This window comes from Astyanax mexicanus, chromosome 8 (genome assembly GCF_023375975.1).
Source record: "Astyanax mexicanus isolate ESR-SI-001 chromosome 8, AstMex3_surface, whole genome shotgun sequence".
Lineage (NCBI taxonomy): Eukaryota > Metazoa > Chordata > Actinopteri > Characiformes > Acestrorhamphidae > Astyanax > Astyanax mexicanus.
In genome coordinates, this window is record NC_064415.1 from 50,154,790 (window position 1) to 50,176,244 (window position 21,455).

Below are 21,455 nucleotides of genomic sequence, written 5' to 3' on the forward strand. Positions count from 1 at the left end.
AATGTGGTAATTAGAAGAATCTAAAGTATAAAACATATTCTGGTTTAACACTTTTTGTATGGCGTGTGCTCCTGTTGTACACTCCTATTGTGTTTAAGTAGTGTGCTGAGGTTGGTTGATTGTTGATATGGTTAAAGGAAGTGAGTCCAGGATAAGAAGTGTTTCTGTTTGTTCTTAGAGAACTTCATCACAGTATTGGTACATTTTCTCTGTAGGTCTGAATACTTGTCAGTTATCGGACCATGAACATAGTGTTATACTGTGCTTCTGGATTCTTGTAAAGCAGGAATCAGATTGTTATAATTGTTATCGTGTGTTTAGTGAATATTAATACATCCTGGCTGAGCTCTATGTTCCTTGCCATTGTTTGTATCATAAATGTCATTCATTGTATTATTTTCAACATTTAAAACGTTAAATATATAAATAATAAAAACATTTTATTATGTGTGTTTATATTCTACATGTTCTATATGTTTTATAACTGAAATAGAAGCAGTCTGCAGTGTACAGACAATAATGCAGCAATGATGAACAGAGCAGATGACTGTAATTAATGTAAAATGTAGTCAATATTAACAACACATATATTACTCAGATAATAAGTAAGAATTCAGTCAGTCAGCTCTTTGACCCGATGTTACATTAAAACAGTAATTAAGAGAACTTAAAATATCTAAAAATATCACTTTTCTATCTTCAAATTCACTCACCAAAAAACGAAAAGCAGTAGCCGCTTGGTGAGGGTTCCCATCAGACCCTGACTGGTAGTACTGGTATTTTACACACATCTCTATTCTCCATTCATCTACTATATAAAGATTAAATATTGATCTGTTTTACATTTCTGAAATGAAATATATCTACTCCTCTTAGCTTGATTAGATTAGGTAATAATGAAAATTTCTGTAGGAAGAGTTTATCCTCATATAACACACATAATCATCTGGATTTACTGGATTGAGTCTAGTTCTGCATTTATAATGAAAAGCTGAAGTGAGAAAACCTATAAAACAATCTGATACTACAGTTTATTCACTGAATTCTCAGACAGTGTGTGAATTCTGCTTCTCCTTTTAATCTATTCAGCACCTTCTAAAAACCTGTAACTGACCCAAACCCAGTGTGTAACATATTAATTCTCTACATAAATAAAACACATCTTCAATACTGTATAACAGAACTGAAACATTACAATACTGACTGGAACAGCTGTGATATTTGTAATCTAGACTAATCTAATCTCTTTTAAGGGGGTTGAATAGTTTTGAAAGGCACTGGGTGTAAAGAACTCTGCTTCTCTCCTGATCTTCATTCCTCTGTTCTTATAACTAATGTAGGAGGAGTCTTTACATGCTTGAAAAGTAGCTCCCAGATCTCTCCTCATTATCTGAACACTGGAGTCACCATGATGTTCCTGTGCTCTCTGACTGTGTTTATCATCATACTTGGTAAGTGGAATTAACTAGATCTTTATCTGTGTGAAATATATTACTGTGTTTTAGAATCCAACTTTTCTGTGTTGGTTTTGTGGTGATGTGTCTGAGTGTATCAGTGATGAATTAGGTGGAGTGAAGTTCATCTTTTCTACAATGCTGATGTAAATTTCTTCTCATTGTTTTTTTTTTTATTTCTCCACAGGGAACTGTTCTGCACAGTCAATAAAACCAGTGAATGAAACACAGCTTCACGCTCTTAAAGATGAGACAGTTACTATCTCCTACAAGTATGATAAAGCAAACTATCTGTTCTGGTATCGTCAGTATCCTGGATCCAGACCAGAGAATTTACTGATGATATATCCAAAAGAAGGAGCTACAAGTGAACCAAACCCTTTATTTCCACAATTCAGTTCTACAGTGGATCACACTAATTCAGTAGTGGATCTGATCATCTCCTCTACTGCAGTATCAGACTCTGCTCTCTACTACTGCGCTCTGGAGCCCACAGTGACAGAAACCCACTAAACACTGTACTAAAACTTTACTTGTGAAATATGTAGAAACACTTATATTTCAGGAGGGGGCGCTGTTTCTCTTCAGGTTTGCATGCTCCAAGTAGTCCTATTCTATTGACAGCACTACTCTACAGGCACTATACTGGCTATATGTGTGCATTTGCACATCTGTGTCAGCAGCAATGGGCGCATGTTAAATGCAGCATTTATTAGAATAGGCGAGATATTGTGTACACTGTGATTTCATTAAGAAATCTCCCATTATAAACCCAAATTCATACATACATGAATATTTATGATCTGCCAGTTAATAAAAAACACTGAAAACAGGTTTAGCAGCAGAACCCTTGATCTGTTCTATAAATCTTTATAAACTTCTGATCAAATCTGTTCTGCTCTTTACGCAGGTCTGTCAGGAGGTGGCGCTCTGCTCTCCTGTTGAACTGAACTGAGAGTCTGAGTCAGATCAACATGAGCTCCTTGAAGAGGAACTCTTCTATTCATTCAGTCTCTGAGCTTCAGACAGGATGCTGCTCTGTGTTCTGCTCATCTTTACTCTGACTGAAGGTGAGAAGTTCAGCTCTTTATTCATCATCAATACTTTTCCTAGTTTAAACTGAACAATTCTGATTGTAGATATACATTACATACTTCAATTAAACCTTGTTAATCTTAATAATTATTAGAACAAATCTGTTTCTTGTTTTGTAGAAATCATTGCTGCTGATGGAATACAGCCACTCTTCAGTGAAAAGCGAGTTTTGGAGGGAGCAGATGTGACTCTCTCCTGTAATTATCCTGCATCTTACATAACCGGCCTGCAGTGGTACCGTCAGTATCCTGGATCAGAACCAGAATTCCTCATTTTCCTCACTGAGGCTCAAGGAGCATCTAATTCTACTCTCCGTCTGACAGCAAAAGCTGACAAACAACAGAAACAAGTGGATCTGAACATATCTAGAACTGCAGTATCAGACTCTGCTCTCTACTACTGCGCTCTGCAGCCCACAGTGACAGAAACCCACCAAACACTGTACTAAAACTTTACTTGTGAAATATGTAGAAACACTTATATTTCAGGAGGGGGCGCTGTTTCTCTTCTGATTCTTCACCATCCAGGTTATATCAGTCATAGTCAGAAACAAAAGAGATCCAGTAACTATTGATGAGTAAGATGAGATACAGAAAAAAACAAAAATATTATTGAAGGCCACAATTGAGCAAATCCAACCACTACCAGCATGTCTGTGTTTCAGTCAGGAGTGTCTGATTAGTGTAAACACATGCAGAAATTAGAATAATTACTATTTACACATAGCTATTTGTTTGTAAAAGAATGAAACTGTTTAATCAGTTAAAGATATTGTTGTTTGTTGGTTTTCATGTGGGTGTATGTGGAGATTTAACAGCATTACAGATGAGATAGACAGCTTATCAAATAAACCTAATAAAATACGCAGTGACGGTAGATTATTAAAGCAAATTATGTTAGAAAATAAAATGATTGATTTTTTTTAATGTATACCCCAATATAGTAGAGTTTACATGTTTTGAAAGAATTAATATATCTAAAATAGATAGAATATATATATAAATTATACATTTGGTGCTGTTTCATATTCAGTTGAATATGAATGGAATCAGATCATTTGACAATTGTCTCACAAATTAAATATAGCGATAATGTGTGTAAAAACTATTGGAAAATGAATGTGAAAAAAAATTAATGTCCAAAAGTAATGATAGAATTAAAAGAAGAAATTAATAGAATAAAATCTCTGACAATCTTTAATTATTTTTTTAACTGAATATGAAACAGCACCAAATTTATTATGTATATATATATATATATATATATATATATATATATATATATATATATACATTAATAAAAAAAGAAGTAAACAGATGTAGAACCTGGTATTAACATCATCCTGATAGAACTGATCACTTACAGACAATTATCAGGTAAGGTGCTGTAGTAATTTTTACAGTACGCATACAGTACCTTTAACAACATTACCTATTAAATACTATAAGTTTTATTACAGTAATAATTGTAGGGCTGTATTTAGTACAGTAATTTACTGCAGTATGTTTAGAAAATCGTGTCACAAAGGTTGGAGGGTAAAAAAAGCCCAAAATATTAGGGACAATTTCAAGAGTCAGTATATACATTTTCACAGTTAACCTAAGATTAAAACCACATTTTCCTGATGATTTCTTTGATTTTCCTCTTGTTAAATCATATTTCAAAGGCGCTTTACATATGTAAAATAGCTCGTCACAGAACCAATTTTCATCACTTGAGAAAACATTTTTAGTGTAAAGAATTATTTTAAAAGGTTTAACTTTTGAGATTTCATAAAACAGATCCAGATTTATTATATGCATGATTAACATCATACTACATTAAATATTATGTATGTCACCGGGGAAAGGACTGTAGTGGCAAATTGAATGTGTATTATATGATTCTAAAAAGAAAAATGTTTTTTTGCAAGTGTGTCACTCTTTCCTCGACTCTCTGCAGCTCATGCGGTTGAGCGAGGGCGGACGTGTCTTGTTCCATATAGATGTTATGTCACCCGTGACCTTTTTATGACTTTGTTTCTGCTTGAATAATGGAATTTTCCAGACACCTGGCTCATAGGGTAAGAGGCGTTGTGAATTGTACTTAAGCGACCTCTTGGCCGTTCTTTTGTCAGAACACTGTCACTACCTGACAAGGTTCTCTTCTGCAGAATAAAGCTTTACCTTTTGATAATAGAGATTCTGAGTCTGGGTTTGATTCCTAGAATACAAAATTCCACCACAGGACGCACACCAAATGACAAAATAACTTTTTCGGGTATTTTATTCTGATTTTTATGAAATATAAAAATGTATATGAAATAAAACAAATATGAAAAAAAGCAAAATAAAAACAATCAGCACTTGCTGAGCAGAAATATTAGTCTCAATGCACAACAACACTGCACCACCTATCTTTGACTTACTGCAACTGCAGTGTACAGATTTATAGACTTTTATCAGAGCTTGTACTCAATTGTACTCAAAATAACAAAAATAAAATGAATACACTGTAAAACCCTAGCGTAGAACACAGTACAGTATTTGGTAGTGGCACTAATTACAGAAAATAGATAAATAACATTAATACCACATTAATACCATTAACAGAGCTCTTTTTATATTTGTTTTTAAGCTCACCTCGATTTACTCAGCTTTACTCAACAAGACTTGAGTATTTCATCAAGAGAACTTGGACAAACAGCTTCTGTAACCCAGAAAAATACAAGGCTTGACCACGAGGAGCACACTACCCCACTAAAACAATGCCATCTGCCCGCATCTGGTTGTGATACATCCAAAATACATGTTTAGAAAGGCAAAATAGGCATCTACTACTGTTATAGGCCAACTAAACCTTATATTGTTCAGTATTTCCTGATTTTTACCTCTTATTTCATTAGGATGGCTCTGGATGGATCCTAAAATGGAGCACCACCATTCACTGCAGCTTGAGCCTCCTTCTCTACCATGCTCTTAGCTCCTCCCTTTCCTCTCTCAGGGTGACAACACTTCTGATTGTGTTTCTTAAAGTTACAGACACACATTTTAAAGGTGTATTCTCAATTCACCACCTGGCTACATTCTCCCCTGCTCAGGAGTCAACGTCCTCTGTGACCTCATAAGATTTCTTTACCTCTTTCACAGCTTCTCTGAAAAATGCTGTACCCAAGCTGGATAAAATTTGTGAAACTGTCACCGAATCAAGTGGGACGGACTCTAAAATGGATCTGGGTTCATGATGCAGGTTAGAATGATGTCCTGCATTAGTTCTTTTGCTCCTACGAGGAGTAGGCACAGGTAATGAGTGAACCTCAAGATTGGACCCAGTATCTGATTCCACTGTCTCTGCTTCAGGACCAACCTCAACACTGGTCGTATTTGACTCTGTCCTGTCATAAGAGGGAACAGCATGACGGTCCATTTCTATCTGCAACCTTGGAACACACATCTCCTCCAAAACCACACCCTCCTCAATACATTCTGGATCTAACTCAGTGTCATTAACAGCAGTCGTCTCAGATCTAGGAAGATTGCTTTTCTTTCTAGGAGTAGGAATGGGAGTATATACAAAGGGCCTAATGTCAACCCTATTAACCCTTTTCACTGGGCCTCCCTCTACTGGCTCAACAGAGTAAGTGGTCCCTTGAATCTCCACTACCCTGTAAGGAATAGATTGCCAGGCATCCTGTATTTTATTTCGTCCCTGTGGTCTGTTCCTGAGATACACAGTTTGACCAACACCAACTGGTGGACAATAGGTTTTGTCATTCTGGAAAGCTATGCGTTCGGCAGCTTTTTGTTCAGAATATTCTTTAGCTCGAGCATGTGCCTCTTTCAGTCGCCTTTGGTGAGCAGCTAACCAGTCAGCTTTTGCTGATACCTCTGCAGTCTGTCCTAACAAAGCATCAATTGGCAGATGCGGGTCGATTCCAAAAAGCAGTAAATAAGGGGAATACCCCGTTGTGGCATGAGGGGTCACATTGTATGCGTACACAACTTCAGATAAATGCTCAGGTCAATGACGCTTTTTGTCTGGAGGGAGACTGCAAAAGATCGTGTAGCGTCCTATTAAAGCGCTCACACTGGGCGTTTCCGGTAGGGTGATGAGGAGTGGTATGGCTTTTCTTTACACCATACAGTTTACAAAGTTCAGCAATCAATTCACTTTCAAAATTACAGCCTTGGTCTGAATGCAGATGCTCGGGCACACTGTACTTCATAAACCATTCCTTTAAAAGGATTTTTGCTGTTGTGTCTGCTTTTTGGTCTCGAGTCGCGAAAGCCTGCGTAAATTTTGTGAACACATCTGTGATAACCAGAACATTTTCTCTACCATCAGTAGCTGGTTCCAACAGAGTAAAATCTACAGCAATTACCTCTAATGGTCTGGTAGCCAAAAATGACTGCATAGGTGGACGTATCTTTGGCTGAGGCATTTTGGTAAGTACACAACGTTGGCATTTCTTTACCCACTGCTCAACATCCTCATACATCCCAACCCAAAAACATCTTGGCTTTAACAGTTGCATTGTCCTCTCTATGCCCTGGTGACCCATAGAGTTATGTACACTCTCAAGAACTTGTACTTTTAAACAAGCTGGCAACAGCAACTGATTGCATTCACCTTGTCTCAGATCTTCCACCACTCGGTACAGTAGACCATCCTGCTCTCTAATTGTACCCCAGTGCTTCAGAAGTGACAGTACAGATTTAGACAAGTCTCTCCTCTCCTTATTGTTTGGCTTTTTCCCTCTGACCCAAAAGGACCTACAGATGCTGAGGACAGGATCTTGCTCCTGAAAAGAACGCCACTCATCTTTAGAATAGCCTGGTAAAGTAGGTGTATTTTCCTGATCTAACCCAGCCAAAGGGTGTGCTGCCTCACTAGCTCGAATTTGTCGAACCTCGCACCTCTCCAGCCCAACATCTACTAGTTCCTGCCCTAGTGTGGTTCCTTTGTGGATCAAATTACAAATAGCCACACAACCATCATACTCCAAATCTTCAGAGGCAACGTTCGGCTCCACTGCTAAAGGGTGCCTAGAGAGGGCATCCGCAGCCATATTACTCCGGCCTGGGCGATACTGAACGTCAAAGTCAAAGGCAGCTAACTGCGCTACCCATCTCTGCTCAACAGCTCCTAGCTTGGCTGTGTTGAGATGGCATAATGGGTTGTTGTCTGTGATTACGGTAAATTTTGCACCCAGCATAACTCCCCTAAACTTCTCAGTTATGGCCCATTTTAGGGCGAGAAGCTCCAACTTCATACTGCTGTAGTTCTTGTCATTTTGTTCAGCCTTTCTAAGCCTACGGCTAGCGTATGCTATTACCCGCCTTTTACCATCCTGTTGCTGACATAAGACAGCTCCTAAACCGTGGCTACTCGCATCTGTCTCTACAGTGAAAGGGCAAGTGAAGTCTGCAAACCCAAGCACCGGAGCACTAACCAGCTTTTCCTTTAAAACATCAAAAGAGGTCTGACACTCAGTACTCCATAAGCTCAACAACCGCTCATTTACTCTAGAGGGAGGTCCAACCATTAGACAGTTATTTACCAGATCATGCAGTGGACCAGCTATCTTTGAAAACCCCTGCACGAATCTTCGGTAATAGCTACAGAACCCTAAGAATGAGCGTAAAGCTTTCAGAGTGGTAGGTACTGGCCACTGCTTCACAGCTTCTACCTTATCAGGGTCGGTCGCTATACCTTCTGCGGAGACCTGATGTCCTAGGAATTTTACCTTTTCCTGAAGGAAATGACATTTCTCTATTTTGATTTTGAGACCTGTCTCCTGGAGTCGTCTCAGTACTGTCTCTAATCTCTCAACGTGCTCTGAAAATGTCCTAGAGAAGACTAAAATGTCATCCAAGTATACTAAAATTATTTGAAAAATTAGGTCAGTCATAGTTGCCTGCATCAACCTTTGAAATGTAGCTGGTCCATTTACAACCCCCATCGGCATGCGTAAGTGTTCATATAAACCATACGGCGTTGTGAATGCAGTCTTGTGCCGGTCACGTTCATGTACTGCCACCTGGTGGTATCCACTAGCCAGATCTATAGATGAGAAGAACTTTGCACCTCTCAGAGCATCAAAACTTTCGTCTATACGAGGTAAAGGAAATGCGTCTCGCTTAGTTTTTAAGTTTAGCTTACGATAGTCGACGCAGAGCCGTATACTACCATCAGACTTCCTCACTACTACCACAGGTGAAGCATAGGAGCTGGTACTCCTTTCTTTAGAAGCTGAGAAATGTGATCTTTGACCTCCTTGTACTGGGTCGGTGGGATACGATGGTATGGAAGGTTCACTGGAGTGTCATCAACTAACACAATCTCATGTTTCACCTTTTCTGTGTAGCCTAGCTCATCATCTCCAACAGCGAACACATCTGAATATTTACCAAGTAAGGCCCTTAACTCTGCTTGTTCTTTTTCAGTGCCACCTATATCCAGCTTACTCAGTATATCAGACACCTTTTGATGATCTTGAGACTCTTTTAAATCCACTGACACCTGCTCTGTATTGGCTGAAATGCGCTGAAACGTTACTTCACAGTGCTGATTATTGGTAATGCACTGTACAGGTGATAAGACACCTATGCGAGTTCTTGGATTGAGCCACACATCCTCTCTAGAGAGATTAACTACTTGCACTGGAATCTGATGTCGGTGTTCCTTAACCAAAGAAGGCATGACTACAATACCTCCTGGTAATGGTAGTTTACCAGGCTCCAACAACCATGAACCTTGGTTTGGTGACTTGTCTGAGAAACCTCTGACCATGACAGTGACTACTGATTCAGCTGGGACATGTACAAAATCTTTTCCTGCTATTCGTGCCATCTTTGTCTTGTCAACATCACATTTATGCATCTGTTGGAAAACAGTCCTCCAATCTGAGTCTAGCTTTGCATACAAAGTTCTATCAAATTCAGCCTGAACTAACTGACGACAACGACTGATGATGTTCATGCCTATGATAGCAGGTAGGGATGACTGAGAACTCTCAGGGTTTTTCACGACTAAAAATCCACAATCAGGGATTTTAATACCCATGATATCCATCTCTAACTCCAAATAGCCCAGGTAGGGAATATCTAATCCATTGGCGGCGGTTATTTAAGCCAGCCAGAGGTTGAAAGCATATCCCCCTCTTCTCCCCCTAACTGCTGGTGGAAGAACTCTTCTGTAATAGTGCTTACTTGGCTGCCTGTATCCAGCAAACATGAAACAGGAACATTCACAATGTTAACATCTATTGTAGGGCAAGTTCCTACCGCACGCTCCAACACCTGACCTTGGCTAAACTTGGCTTTAGGTGAGTCTGTTGTTTGCCCCTGATTTGCCCCGACTCACAGCAATCGGGGCCTTTCGTTTCCCTGTGCATCAGTAAATGCCGGATTTTTAGTATGCCATTTTTGTTGACAATTTCTGGCAATGTGTCCCTCCTTCTGACACTTCAGACAGATAGGTTTGCCATCATCTGTAAATCTGAGTGGAGCTCTTGCCTTAGAGACGGGTTTGAACGTTTGAGTTTTCTGAGTGGTCAACTCCATTACTGCCTGCGTTAGCTCACTAAGCTGCTTTCCCTGCTCCGTAACAACCTGCATGATGTCATCCAAAGTCAATGATTTGTGCTCACCAACACTTACTACAGCACAGTATGCACCCCTCTCAGAATCAGACACCTTACTTCTAGTTCTAGATGGTTTGGAATTAAGAGTAGGCTCTTCCATATTCCATAGGTAAGCTTCCTCACATACTTCTACCATCGAAGAATCAGGTTTGTTTCTAACCCACCTCCTAAGCTCTCTCTTAAGTGCAGGGTCCCGAACTCCCTCGACAAACTGATCTCTCAATACTACCTTCATATTTGGTACTGCATCAGGTGTTTGTCTCAATACATTGTTAAGTGCTTGTGATAAGGCATGTGAAAATTCCAGTAAGCCTTCACTCTCTCTCTGTTTGCGGCTGTAAAAGTCATGCAATAGCTGAGCCCCACTACGCCTATCACTAAAAGCTTCCCGAAGGTAGGTGAACAGGTCACTAACCTGATCTACTTCACTATCACTTCGTAAACGTACCTCTTCTAATGCAGCCCCTCGCAACAAAGAGAGAACAAAGTCATACTGCTCAGGAGGAGACTGACTGCGTGCACGTAAGACGCGTTCAGTTTCCTCAATGAAATCATCTACCAGTCTTTCATCTTTTTCAAAATCACCAGTAAACGGAGCAATGTGACGCTCTCGTGGCACATAGACATATGTTCTATCAGGCATCCTATTCAAGGAATCAATGGTTGCCATTGCTACAGCATGTTTTCTGTTCAGTTCACCAATTTGTTTCTGAACGTCCGATTGTTCTGTCTCAACCCCATTATCAGAGTCCCTCTCCTCCTCTGAATGGTCAGACATTTTAGGAAAAATAGTCTTTGCCAGATAAAGGATAAGGTTTTTGGATCAGTCCAGGAAGATGAACAGCAGCAGCCAGCAGCGATGAGTCCTCCACTCCACCGTCTCTGCAACTCCGTCTGCAGTCCGACGTCTGGTCACTAGGTCCTCTATCACCACCACGAGGTCCTGGTTCCACTCTCTCCCTCTCGAACCTGTGACACTTCACCACTACCAAACAACTGTACTGTGTTCTAATGTGTATCACTCAAAGAACCTAACCAAACTATCAGAATACCCCACTCCTGGTACCAATTTTTGTCACCGGGGAAAGCAAAATAAAAACAATCAGCACTTGCTGAGCAGAAATATTAGTCTCAATGCACAACAACACTGCACCACCTATCTTTGACTTACTGCAACTGCAGTGTACAGATTTATAGACTTTTATCAGAGCTTGTACTCAATTGTACTCAAAATAACAAAAATAAAATGAATACACTGTAAAAACCCTAGCTTAGAACACAGTACAGTATTTGGTAGTGGCACTAATTACAGAAAATAGATAAATAACATTAATACCACATTAATACCAGTAACAGAGCTCTTTTTATATTTGTTTTTAAGCTCACCTCGATTTACTCAGCTTTACTCAACAAGACTTGACCATTTCATCAAGAGAACTTGGACAAACAGCTTCTGTACCCCAGAAAAATACAAGGCTTGACCACGAGGAGCACACTACCCCACTAAAACAATGCCATCTTGTTACACCTTAGGCCATGTCTGTCTTCTGTTTCTCCCTTATTTTGTCTCTTGTGCTCCTGCCCCTCTGTTTACCTGTCATGTTTTCCAGCCATGTGCTTGTGTTGTTGTTTTTGTACCTGTCTCCACCCTAACTCCGCCCCAGCCCAGCCCTAGCTATTAGTGTTCTCACCTGTGTCTTGTCTGTAACCCCGCCCCCTCGTCATCCTAGCCCAGGTGTTTCTCACTCTCCTCATGTATTTTAGCCCGTCTGTTTGAATGTTCAGTGTCGAGTCTTTTGTATTTTGTCTTTTGTATCTTGTATCCAGTATCCTTTGTATCCAGTATCCAGTATGTATCCTTGCTACCCGTATGTTTCCTTGTCTTAGTTTCTTAGTCTGTGTTTCTAGTTTAAATCATCCTAGCCTTGTTTTTGCGTTACCCGCGTTTTGTTTATTGTTTTATTTTATCTTGTATGTTTAAATAAATATATATTGCACTTACGTCCATCCCTCCCTCCTTCATGACATAAGACTCGACCTAAAATATGGACGTAGCAAGGTGGCAGGCTACGAGGAAGGCGGACCTCGAATATCTGCGGTTCCTCGCCGAGCAAATTCGGGGAGATGAACCGCTCCCGGCGCCTCTCCTTGGCTTGGAGCTCGTCAGCCCAGCTCCAGCTAAGCTAGCTAGCCTGCTAACTCCACCGCGCTCTCAAGCCCGGCCGCCTTCCAGCTCTCAAGCCCGGCCGCCTTCCAGCTCTCAAGCCCGGCCGCCTTCCAGCTCTCAAGCCCGGCCGCCTTCCAGCTCTCAAGCCCGGCCGCCTTCCAGCTCTCAAGCCCGGCCGACTCCCAGCTCTCAAGCTCGGCCGGATCCCAGCTGTACAGCCCGGCTGGATTCCGGGTTTTCGACTCCTGCTCCGGAAGCAAGCTCCGGTCCGGTGTTTTCAGCCACGCCCACTGCTGAGTCTGCGGCTCCTGTCCGGATCTTGGCGGCAGCCGCACTCTCAGCTCCCGCTGAAGCGGCTTCTTCGCCAGCAGGACCCACCGCCTCTGGATCAGCGCTGCCCGCGGCTCCCGCCGCCTCTGAATCAGCGCTGCCTGCGGCTCCGGCCGCCTTTGACTCTGTGCCCGCGGCCCCGGCCGCCTCTGACCCAGTTCCCGCGGCCCCGGCCGCCTCTGACCCAGTTCCCGCGACCCCGGCCGTCTCTGACCCAGTTCCCGCGGCCCCGGCCGCCTCTGACCCAGTTCCCGCGGCCCCGGCCGCCTCTGACTCTGTGCCTGCTGTTACCCCAGTTCTTGTGCCTGGGGGTCCAGCCTCTGCTCCTGTGCCTACTCCCAGGTCACGAGCTCCTAGACCCGCCGCGCCTGCTCAAGCTGCACCCGCCGCGCCTGCTCAAGCTGCACCCGCCGCGCCTGCTCAAGCCGCACCCGCCGCGCCTGCTCAAGCCGCACCCGCCGCGCCTGCTCAAGCCGCACCCGCCGCGCCTGCTCAAGCTGCACCCGCCGCGCCTGCTCAAGCTGCACCCGCCGCGCCTGCTCAAGCTGCACCCGCCGCGCCTGCTCAAGCTGCACCCGCCGCGCCTGCTCAAGCTGCACCCGCCGCGCCTGCTCAAGCTGCACCCGCCGCGCCTGCTCAAGCACCAGCAGCTTCCGCTGCCACAGCTCCAGCTCCAGCACCTGCTGCCACAGCTCCAGCTCCAGCACCTGCTGCCACAGCTCCAGCTCCAGCACCTGCTGCCACAGCTCCAGCTCCAGCACCTGCTGCCACAGCTCCAGCTCCAGCAGCTCCCGCTGCTCCAGCCTCAGCTCCAGCGCCAGCAGCTCCCGCTGCTCCAGCCTCAGCTCCAGCGCCAGCAGCTCCCGCTGCTCCAGCCTCAGCTCCAGCGCCAGCAGCTCCCGCTGCTCCAGCCTCAGCTCCAGCGCCAGCAGCTCCCGCTGCTCCAGCCTCAGCTCCAGCGCCAGCAGCTCCCGCTGCTCCAGCCTCAGCTCCAGCTCCAGCAGCTCCCGCTGCTCCAGCCTCAGCTCCAGCTCCAGCAGCTCCCGCTGCTCCAGCCTCAGCTCCAGCTCCAGCAGCTCCCGCTGCTCCAGCACCAGCAGTGCCTGCCGCCCACGTGGTACCCACTGCTCCAGACCCTGTGCCCGCGGCTCCGGCCGCCTCTGACCCTGTGCCCGCGGCTCCGGCCGCCTCTGACCCTGTGCCCGCGGCTCCGGCCGCCTCTGACCCTGTGCCCGCGGCTCCGGCCGTCTCTGACCCTGTGCCCGCGGCTCCGGCCGCCTCTGACCCTGTGCCCGCGGCTCCGGCCGTCTCTGACCCTGTGCCCGCGGCTCCGGCCGCCTCTGACCCTGTGCCCACTCCCAGAACTTTGTATACCCCCAGGCCTGCCCCAAGGCCCCCTGTCTTTGCCCCCAGAACTGTGCCCAGGCTGGCTCCTTGGACTTCCGTACAGACTTTCGCCAGTCCTGGGCACCCACCAATGTTTGTTCCCGTGTCTCTCCCTGTCCTGGTCCCGGTGTCTGTGTTTGTTCCCATTCCTGTCCCCGGTGGTTTTCCTGTTCCCGTCCCTGTCACTGTGTTTGTGTCCGTCCCTGTCCATGTAATTGTCCCAGTTTCCCTGCCCAGTCTTATCCAGTCCCAGTTCCCGGCCACTGTCCAGTCTGTGTTTCAACCCCCTGTCCAGTCTCCATTCCTGTCTAGTGTCCAACCCTCTGTCCCGTCTAAGCCCCCTGTACAGTCTTTTGTCAAGTCCTTGTCCCCTGTCCAGTCTCAGTCCCCAGTCCAGTCGTTTGTTCAGTCTGAGCCCCCTGTCCAGTCCCAGTCTCCGTTCCCTGTCCAGTCTCCGTCTCCTGTTCTGTCCCCTGTCCAGTCTCAGTCCCCTGTTAGGTCGTTTGTTCAGTCTGAGCCCCCTGTCAAGTCCCAGTCTCCGTTCCCTGTCCAGTCTCCGTCTCCTGTTAGGTCGTTTGTTCAGTCTCTGCCCCCTGTCCAGTCTTTTGTCCAGTCCCTGTTCCCTCTCTCTCGGCGCCTCTGGTAGTGGCGCCGTTGAGGGGGGGTAATGTTACACCTTAGGCCATGTCTGTCTTCTGTTTCTCCCTTATTTTGTCTCTTGTGCTCCTGCCCCTCTGTTTACCTGTCATGTTTTCCAGCCATGTGCTTGTGTTGTTGTTTTTGTACCTGTCTCCACCCTAACTCCGCCCCAGCCCAGCCCTAGCTATTAGTGTTCTCACCTGTGTCTTGTCTGTAACCCCGCCCCCTCGTCATCCTAGCCCAGGTGTTTCTCACTCTCCTCATGTATTTTAGCCCGTCTGTTTGAATGTTCAGTGTCGAGTCTTTTGTATTTTGTCTTTTGTATCTTGTATCCAGTATCCTTTGTATCCAGTATCCAGTATGTATCCTTGCTACCCGTATGTTTCCTTGTCTTAGTTTCTTAGTCTGTGTTTCTAGTTTAAATCATCCTAGCCTTGTTTTTGCGTTACCCGCGTTTTGTTTATTGTTTTATTTTATCTTGTATGTTTAAATAAATATATATTGCACTTACGTCCATCCCTCCCTCCTTCATGACATAAGACTCGACCTAAAATATGGACGTAGCAAGGTGGCAGGCTACGAGGAAGGCGGACCTCGAATATCTGCGGTTCCTCGCCGAGCAAATTCGGGGAGATGAACCGCTCCCGGCGCCTCTCCTTGGCTTGGAGCTCGTCAGCCCAGCTCCAGCTAAGCTAGCTAGCCTGCTAACTCCACCGCGCTCTCAAGCCCGGCCGCCTTCCAGCTCTCAAGCCCGGCCGCCTTCCAGCTCTCAAGCCCGGCCGCCTTCCAGCTCTCAAGCCCGGCCGCCTTCCAGCTCTCAAGCCCGGCCGCCTTCCAGCTCTCAAGCCCGGCCGCCTTCCAGCTCTCAAGCCCGGCCGACTCCCAGCTCTCAAGCTCGGCCGGATCCCAGCTGTACAGCCCGGCTGGATTCCGGGTTTTCGACTCCTGCTCCGGAAGCAAGCTCCGGTCCGGTGTTTTCAGCCACGCCCACTGCTGAGTCTGCGGCTCCTGTCCGGATCTTGGCGGCAGCCGCACTCTCAGCTCCCGCTGAAGCGGCTTCTTCGCCAGCAGGACCCACCGCCTCTGGATCAGCGCTGCCCGCGGCTCCCGCCGCCTCTGAATCAGCGCTGCCTGCGGCTCCGGCCGCCTTTGACTCTGTGCCCGCGGCCCCGGCCGCCTCTGACCCAGTTCCCGCGGCCCCGGCCGCCTCTGACCCAGTTCCCGCGACCCCGGCCGTCTCTGACCCAGTTCCCGCGGCCCCGGCCGCCTCTGACCCAGTTCCCGCGGCCCCGGCCGCCTCTGACTCTGTGCCTGCTGTTACCCCAGTTCTTGTGCCTGGGGGTCCAGCCTCTGCTCCTGTGCCTACTCCCAGGTCACGAGCTCCTAGACCCGCCGCGCCTGCTCAAGCTGCACCCGCCGCGCCTGCTCAAGCCGCACCCGCCGCGCCTGCTCAAGCCGCACCCGCCGCGCCTGCTCAAGCCGCACCCGCCGCGCCTGCTCAAGCCGCACCCGCCGCGCCTGCTCAAGCCGCACCCGCCGCGCCTGCTAAAGCCGCACCCGCCGCGCCTGCTCAAGCCGCACCCGCCGCGCCTGCTCAAGCCGCACCCGCCGCGCCTGCTCAAGCTGCACCCGCCGTGCCTGCTCAAGCTGCACCCGCCGCGCCTGCTCAAGCACCAGCAGCTTCCGCTGCCACAGCTCCAGCTCCAGCACCTGCTGCCACAGCTCCAGCTCCAGCACCTGCTGCCACAGCTCCAGCTCCAGCACCTGCTGCCACAGCTCCAGCTCCAGCACCTGCTGCCACAGCTCCAGTTCCAGCACCTGCTGCCACAGCTCCAGCTCCAGCAGCTCCCGCTGCTCCAGCCTCAGCTCCAGCGCCAGCAGCTCCCGCTGCTCCAGCCTCAGCTCCAGCGCCAGCAGCTCCCGCTGCTCCAGCCTCAGCTCCAGCGCCAGCAGCTCCCGCTGCTCCAGCCTCAGCTCCAGCGCCAGCAGCTCCCGCTGCTCCAGCCTCAGCTCCAGCGCCAGCAGCTCCCGCTGCTCCAGCCTCAGCTCCAGCTCCAGCAGCTCCCGCTGCTCCAGCCTCAGCTCCAGCTCCAGCAGCTCCCGCTGCTCCAGCCTCAGCTCCAGCTCCAGCAGCTCCCGCTGCTCCAGCCTCAGCTCCTGCGCCAGCAGCTCCCGCTGCTCCAGCCTCAGCTCCAGCGCCAGCAGCTCCCGCTGCTCCAGCCTCAGCTCCAGCTCCAGCAGCTCCCGCTGCTCCAGCCTCAGCTCCAGCTCCAGCAGCTCCCGCTGCTCCAGCCTCAGCTCCAGCTCCAGCAGCTCCCGCTGCTCCAGCCTCAGCTCCAGCTCCAGCAGCTCCCGCTGCTCCAGCACCAGCAGTGCCTGCCGCCCACGTGGTACCCACTGCTCCAGACCCTGTGCCCGCGGCTCCGGCCGCCTCTGACCCTGTGCCCGCGGCTCCGGCCGCCTCTGACCCTGTGCCCGCGGCTCCGGCCGCCTCTGACCCTGTGCCCGCGGCTCCGGCCGTCTCTGACCCTGTGCCTGCGGCTCCGGCCGCCTCTGACCCTGTGCCCGCGGCTCCGGCCGTCTCTGACCCTGTGCCCGCGGCTCCGGCCGCCTCTGACCCTGTGCCCACTCCCAGAACTTTGTATACCCCCAGGCCTGCCCCAAGGCCCCCTGTCTTTGCCCCCAGAACTGTGCCCAGGCTGGCTCCTTGGACTTCCGTACAGACTTTCGCCAGTCCTGGGCACCCACCAATGTTTGTTCCCGTGTCTCTCCCTGTCCTGGTCCCGGTGTCTGTGTTTGTTCCCATTCCTGTCCCCGGTGGTTTTCCTGTTCCCGTCCCTGTCACTGTGTTTGTGTCCGTCCCTGTCCATGTAATTGTCCCAGTTTCCCTGCCCAGTCTTATCCAGTCCCAGTTCCCGGCCACTGTCCAGTCTGTGTTTCAACCCCCTGTCCAGTCTCCATTCCTGTCTAGTGTCCAACCCTCTGTCCCGTCTAAGCCCCCTGTACAGTCTTTTGTCAAGTCCTTGTCCCCTGTCCAGTCTCAGTCCCCAGTCCAGTCGTTTGTTCAGTCTGAGCCCCCTGTCCAGTCCCAGTCTCCGTTCCCTGTCCAGTCTCCGTCTCCTGTTAGGTCGTTTGTTCAGTCTCTGCCCCCTGTCCAGTCTCAGTCCCCTGTTAGGTCGTTTGTTCAGTCTGAGCCCCCTGTCAAGTCCCAGTCTCCGTTCCCTGTCCAGTCTCCGTCTCCTGTTAGGTCGTTTGTTCAGTCTCTGCCCCCTGTCCAGTCTTTTGTCCAGTCCCTGTTCCCTCTCTCTCGGCGCCTCTGGTAGTGGCGCCGTTGAGGGGGGGTAATGTTACACCTTAGGCCATGTCTGTCTTCTGTTTCTCCCTTATTTTGTCTCTTGTGCTCCTGCCCCTCTGTTTACCTGTCATGTTTTCCAGCCATGTGCTTGTGTTGTTGTTTTTGTACCTGTCTCCACCCTAACTCCGCCCCAGCCCAGCCCTAGCTATTAGTGTTCTCACCTGTGTCTTGTCTGTAACCCCGCCCCCTCGTCATCCTAGCCCAGGTGTTTCTCACTCTCCTCATGTATTTTAGCCCGTCTGTTTGAATGTTCAGTGTCGAGTCTTTTGTATTTTGTCTTTTGTATCTTGTATCCAGTATCCTTTGTATCCAGTATCCAGTATGTATCCTTGCTACCCGTATGTTTCCTTGTCTTAGTTTCTTAGTCTGTGTTTCTAGTTTAAATCATCCTAGCCTTGTTTTTGCGTTACCCGCGTTTTGTTTATTGTTTTATTTTATCTTGTATGTTTAAATAAATATATATTGCACTTACGTCCATCCCTCCCTCCTTCATGACACATCTGCCCGCATCTGGTTGTGATTCATCCAAAATACATGTTTAGAAAGGCAAAATAGGCATCTACTACTGTTATAGGCCAACTAAACCTTATATTGTTCAGTATTTCCTGATTATTTCTCTTATTTCATTAGGATGGCTCTGGATGGATCCTAAAATGAAGCACCACCATTCACTGCAGCTTGAGCCTCCTTCTCTACCATGCTCTTAGCTCCTCCCTTTCCTCTCCCAGGGTGACAACACTTCTGATTGTGTTTCTTAAAGTTACAGACACACATTTTAAAGGTGTATTCTCAATTCACCACCTGGCTACATGTATTTTATTTTTTTAATATTTTTCTCACAAAGATTTTGGTCACTGGTGTTTTTATCATTTTTATCATAGATGTTGTTAGTTCTGTTAAACTGCTTCCCTGGGTCACAGGTCATCTCGAGGCAGGAGAAGGCATGAGAGGAGTCCATACTTGCTCGTTTTATTTTATTAATTTGACAATAATTCTCATTATCAGGTAGCACATAACTTCTTTGTGTCACTGGTGTTATATAAAATGTTAAATGTTACATAATTTTTTTTCTTCAAATATATTACCATATGCATTTTTTTAAAATGTTAGAATCATTCATTCTTATATCTGTAGTTCAATGTTCATGTTTATTTGATAGAAATGTATTATTGTTTTTTTTATAGTTTAGGAAGATGCCTTTAAGTATAAAGACAGAGCGCTTTTTTTTTGTTATTTTCAGTGCTTGTGTATAAACATAGTTTGGTAACATGTTAAGTTAAATGGAATTTCTTTATCACGTTCAGCCACATTATAATTTCAATTAAAAATAAATAAATTGTAAAAAAAATAAATAAAAAGTTTTCTAGACGGGGTAACATCAGTGACAAATTCACCAAAACGTTACATTTTATGTTAAAATATATTAAAATCTATTTGAAATTAAGCACTCCATATTGCATATTTGGTAAATGGCATTTTAAGGTTCTGGGACAAATTAAATTGATTTTTTAAAATGTATCCACTTAAATTCCCACTCCAAATGGAGAATGATCCAAATATTTAACTATTCAAAACATGTACTGCTCAACCTCAGGCTGCTTTACACATTGTTTTACAAGCTTTCTAAGCTGAAGATGGTAGCATTTTTCTCAGTCCTTTTACCAAACCTCATGTGACATTTAAAAAGCATGTTTAAAAGCAAATCCACTAATTCCTTTGATTTTCTCTCAAGAAAGTCTTTAAAAAAGCTTGTTTTAAAAAAAATGTTTGACTGGATTTTAATTACTATTCTTATTTTTACTACTCAGTACTAATATTATACAGTTGAACAGTTGACTGTGTTTGTGGTTCATTTATAAACACTCTGATCTTCTACAAAGACAGAGAGCAGAGTGGAGCAGCTCCTCAGAGCAGGAGTTTCCTGTTGTAGTTTCTCATAACTGCTCTCACTTCAGAGAGATTCACACTAACACACAGATCAGCATTAGAGCACTGAGAGCTTAAACACACTACTGATTCCATCTGATCATATTCACAATGAAGACCATCCTCCTCATCATCCTCATTACCACATCAGGTACTCACTGTCAAGATATGATTAATAATATTTGGAACATTATATTTGTATTATTTTCTAAAATTTAAATTCTCCTGTTTGTCTTTCAGGTGTTTTTGCTGCTGATTGGATTAAACCAGATGATCTCTCTGTTTCTAGAATAGAGGGAGAATCTGTTACACTGAAATGCTCTTATGATTCAGATAGTCAATATGTTTGGCTCTACTGGTACAGACAGTATCCTAACAGAGCTCTACAGTATTTACTGTATAGAGGAGCTCGATCGCGGAGTAGTAATAGTAACACTGCAGACAAGAGATTTGCATCAACTGCATCCGACTCATCCACTGATCTCACTGTTACAGTAAGACTGGCAGATACAGCTCTCTACTACTGTGCTCTGGAAGTTGAAGCACAGTGATACAAAGTCTCTGAGAAGCTTTACAAAAACTCACACACCTTCTGTTTACTTTGAACACAAGCAGATCAAAGTAATATCAAACCACACTGCTTATCTCTTATTACACTCTCTCAGAAATGACTGGATGTGGTTATGCAGGTGCTCATAATAAAACAGCAAAAGAAATGTACCTAATAAAGGATGTTAAGAGGTGGGTAAATTTTATGTTCAGTACAACTGACATTAATAACTGATCAGGGGTGGGTTTCCCAAAAGCTCAGTGAAACTAAGAACTTTCATAACTAGTACTTAAGATCAATCTTTATTTAAAAAGTGTTTACCAAACCCTTATTTAATTAAAGTACTATGTGAACAACCCAGTACTTATTTAAGAGTATTCTTTAAGTTGATTCTTAATTCTGTGGTTGATTTCATTATATTATATATATTATAATAATGATATATCATATTACAATATATTATTTTATATTATACAGTAATAACACCACTTTTCTGTAGCTTGTAGTCTAATTAGGCACTTTCTTATTTACCAATCACACGCACACATAAATCATTAAAATCTAGATTGGTGATGGTAGAGCTCCTGAGATCAATGCTGCAGTTAATGCAAATAATGAATTCCTGCAGAGAACTGGTGATGGTCACGGTCTAATCAAAGCTGCTGTCTCCATGTCTGTGCATTCTGTAACTGTGCCACACACATACACCTATATAACATTCCCACCAGGCCGGGAATTACAGGACAACACAATATAATTCCATGTCATTGGGAATATCACTGGTGCTGTAGTTTCAGTGCACGAGACGCTTATTCTTATAAACACACCCAACATCTTTAATCCTACCTACTCTGTGCTGAATGAGCAGATAATATGTAATTATCAGGGACTTTGAACTGACCTTGTAGCCGTTCATCTGGGCAAACTCT

At 45.9% G+C, this 21,455-nt stretch overlaps 1 gene segment (V, D, J or C); it reads left to right on the plus strand.

Moving 5' to 3' along the window:
• Window positions 1-2,183: 2,183 nt before the first annotated feature.
• Window positions 2,184-3,064, plus strand: LOC125803877 (T cell receptor alpha variable 18-like). The segment is given in 2 exon segments: window positions 2,184-2,524; window positions 2,669-3,064. Coding segments are annotated over 2 exon segments (369 nt in total).
• Window positions 3,065-21,455: the final 18,391 nt, after the last annotated feature.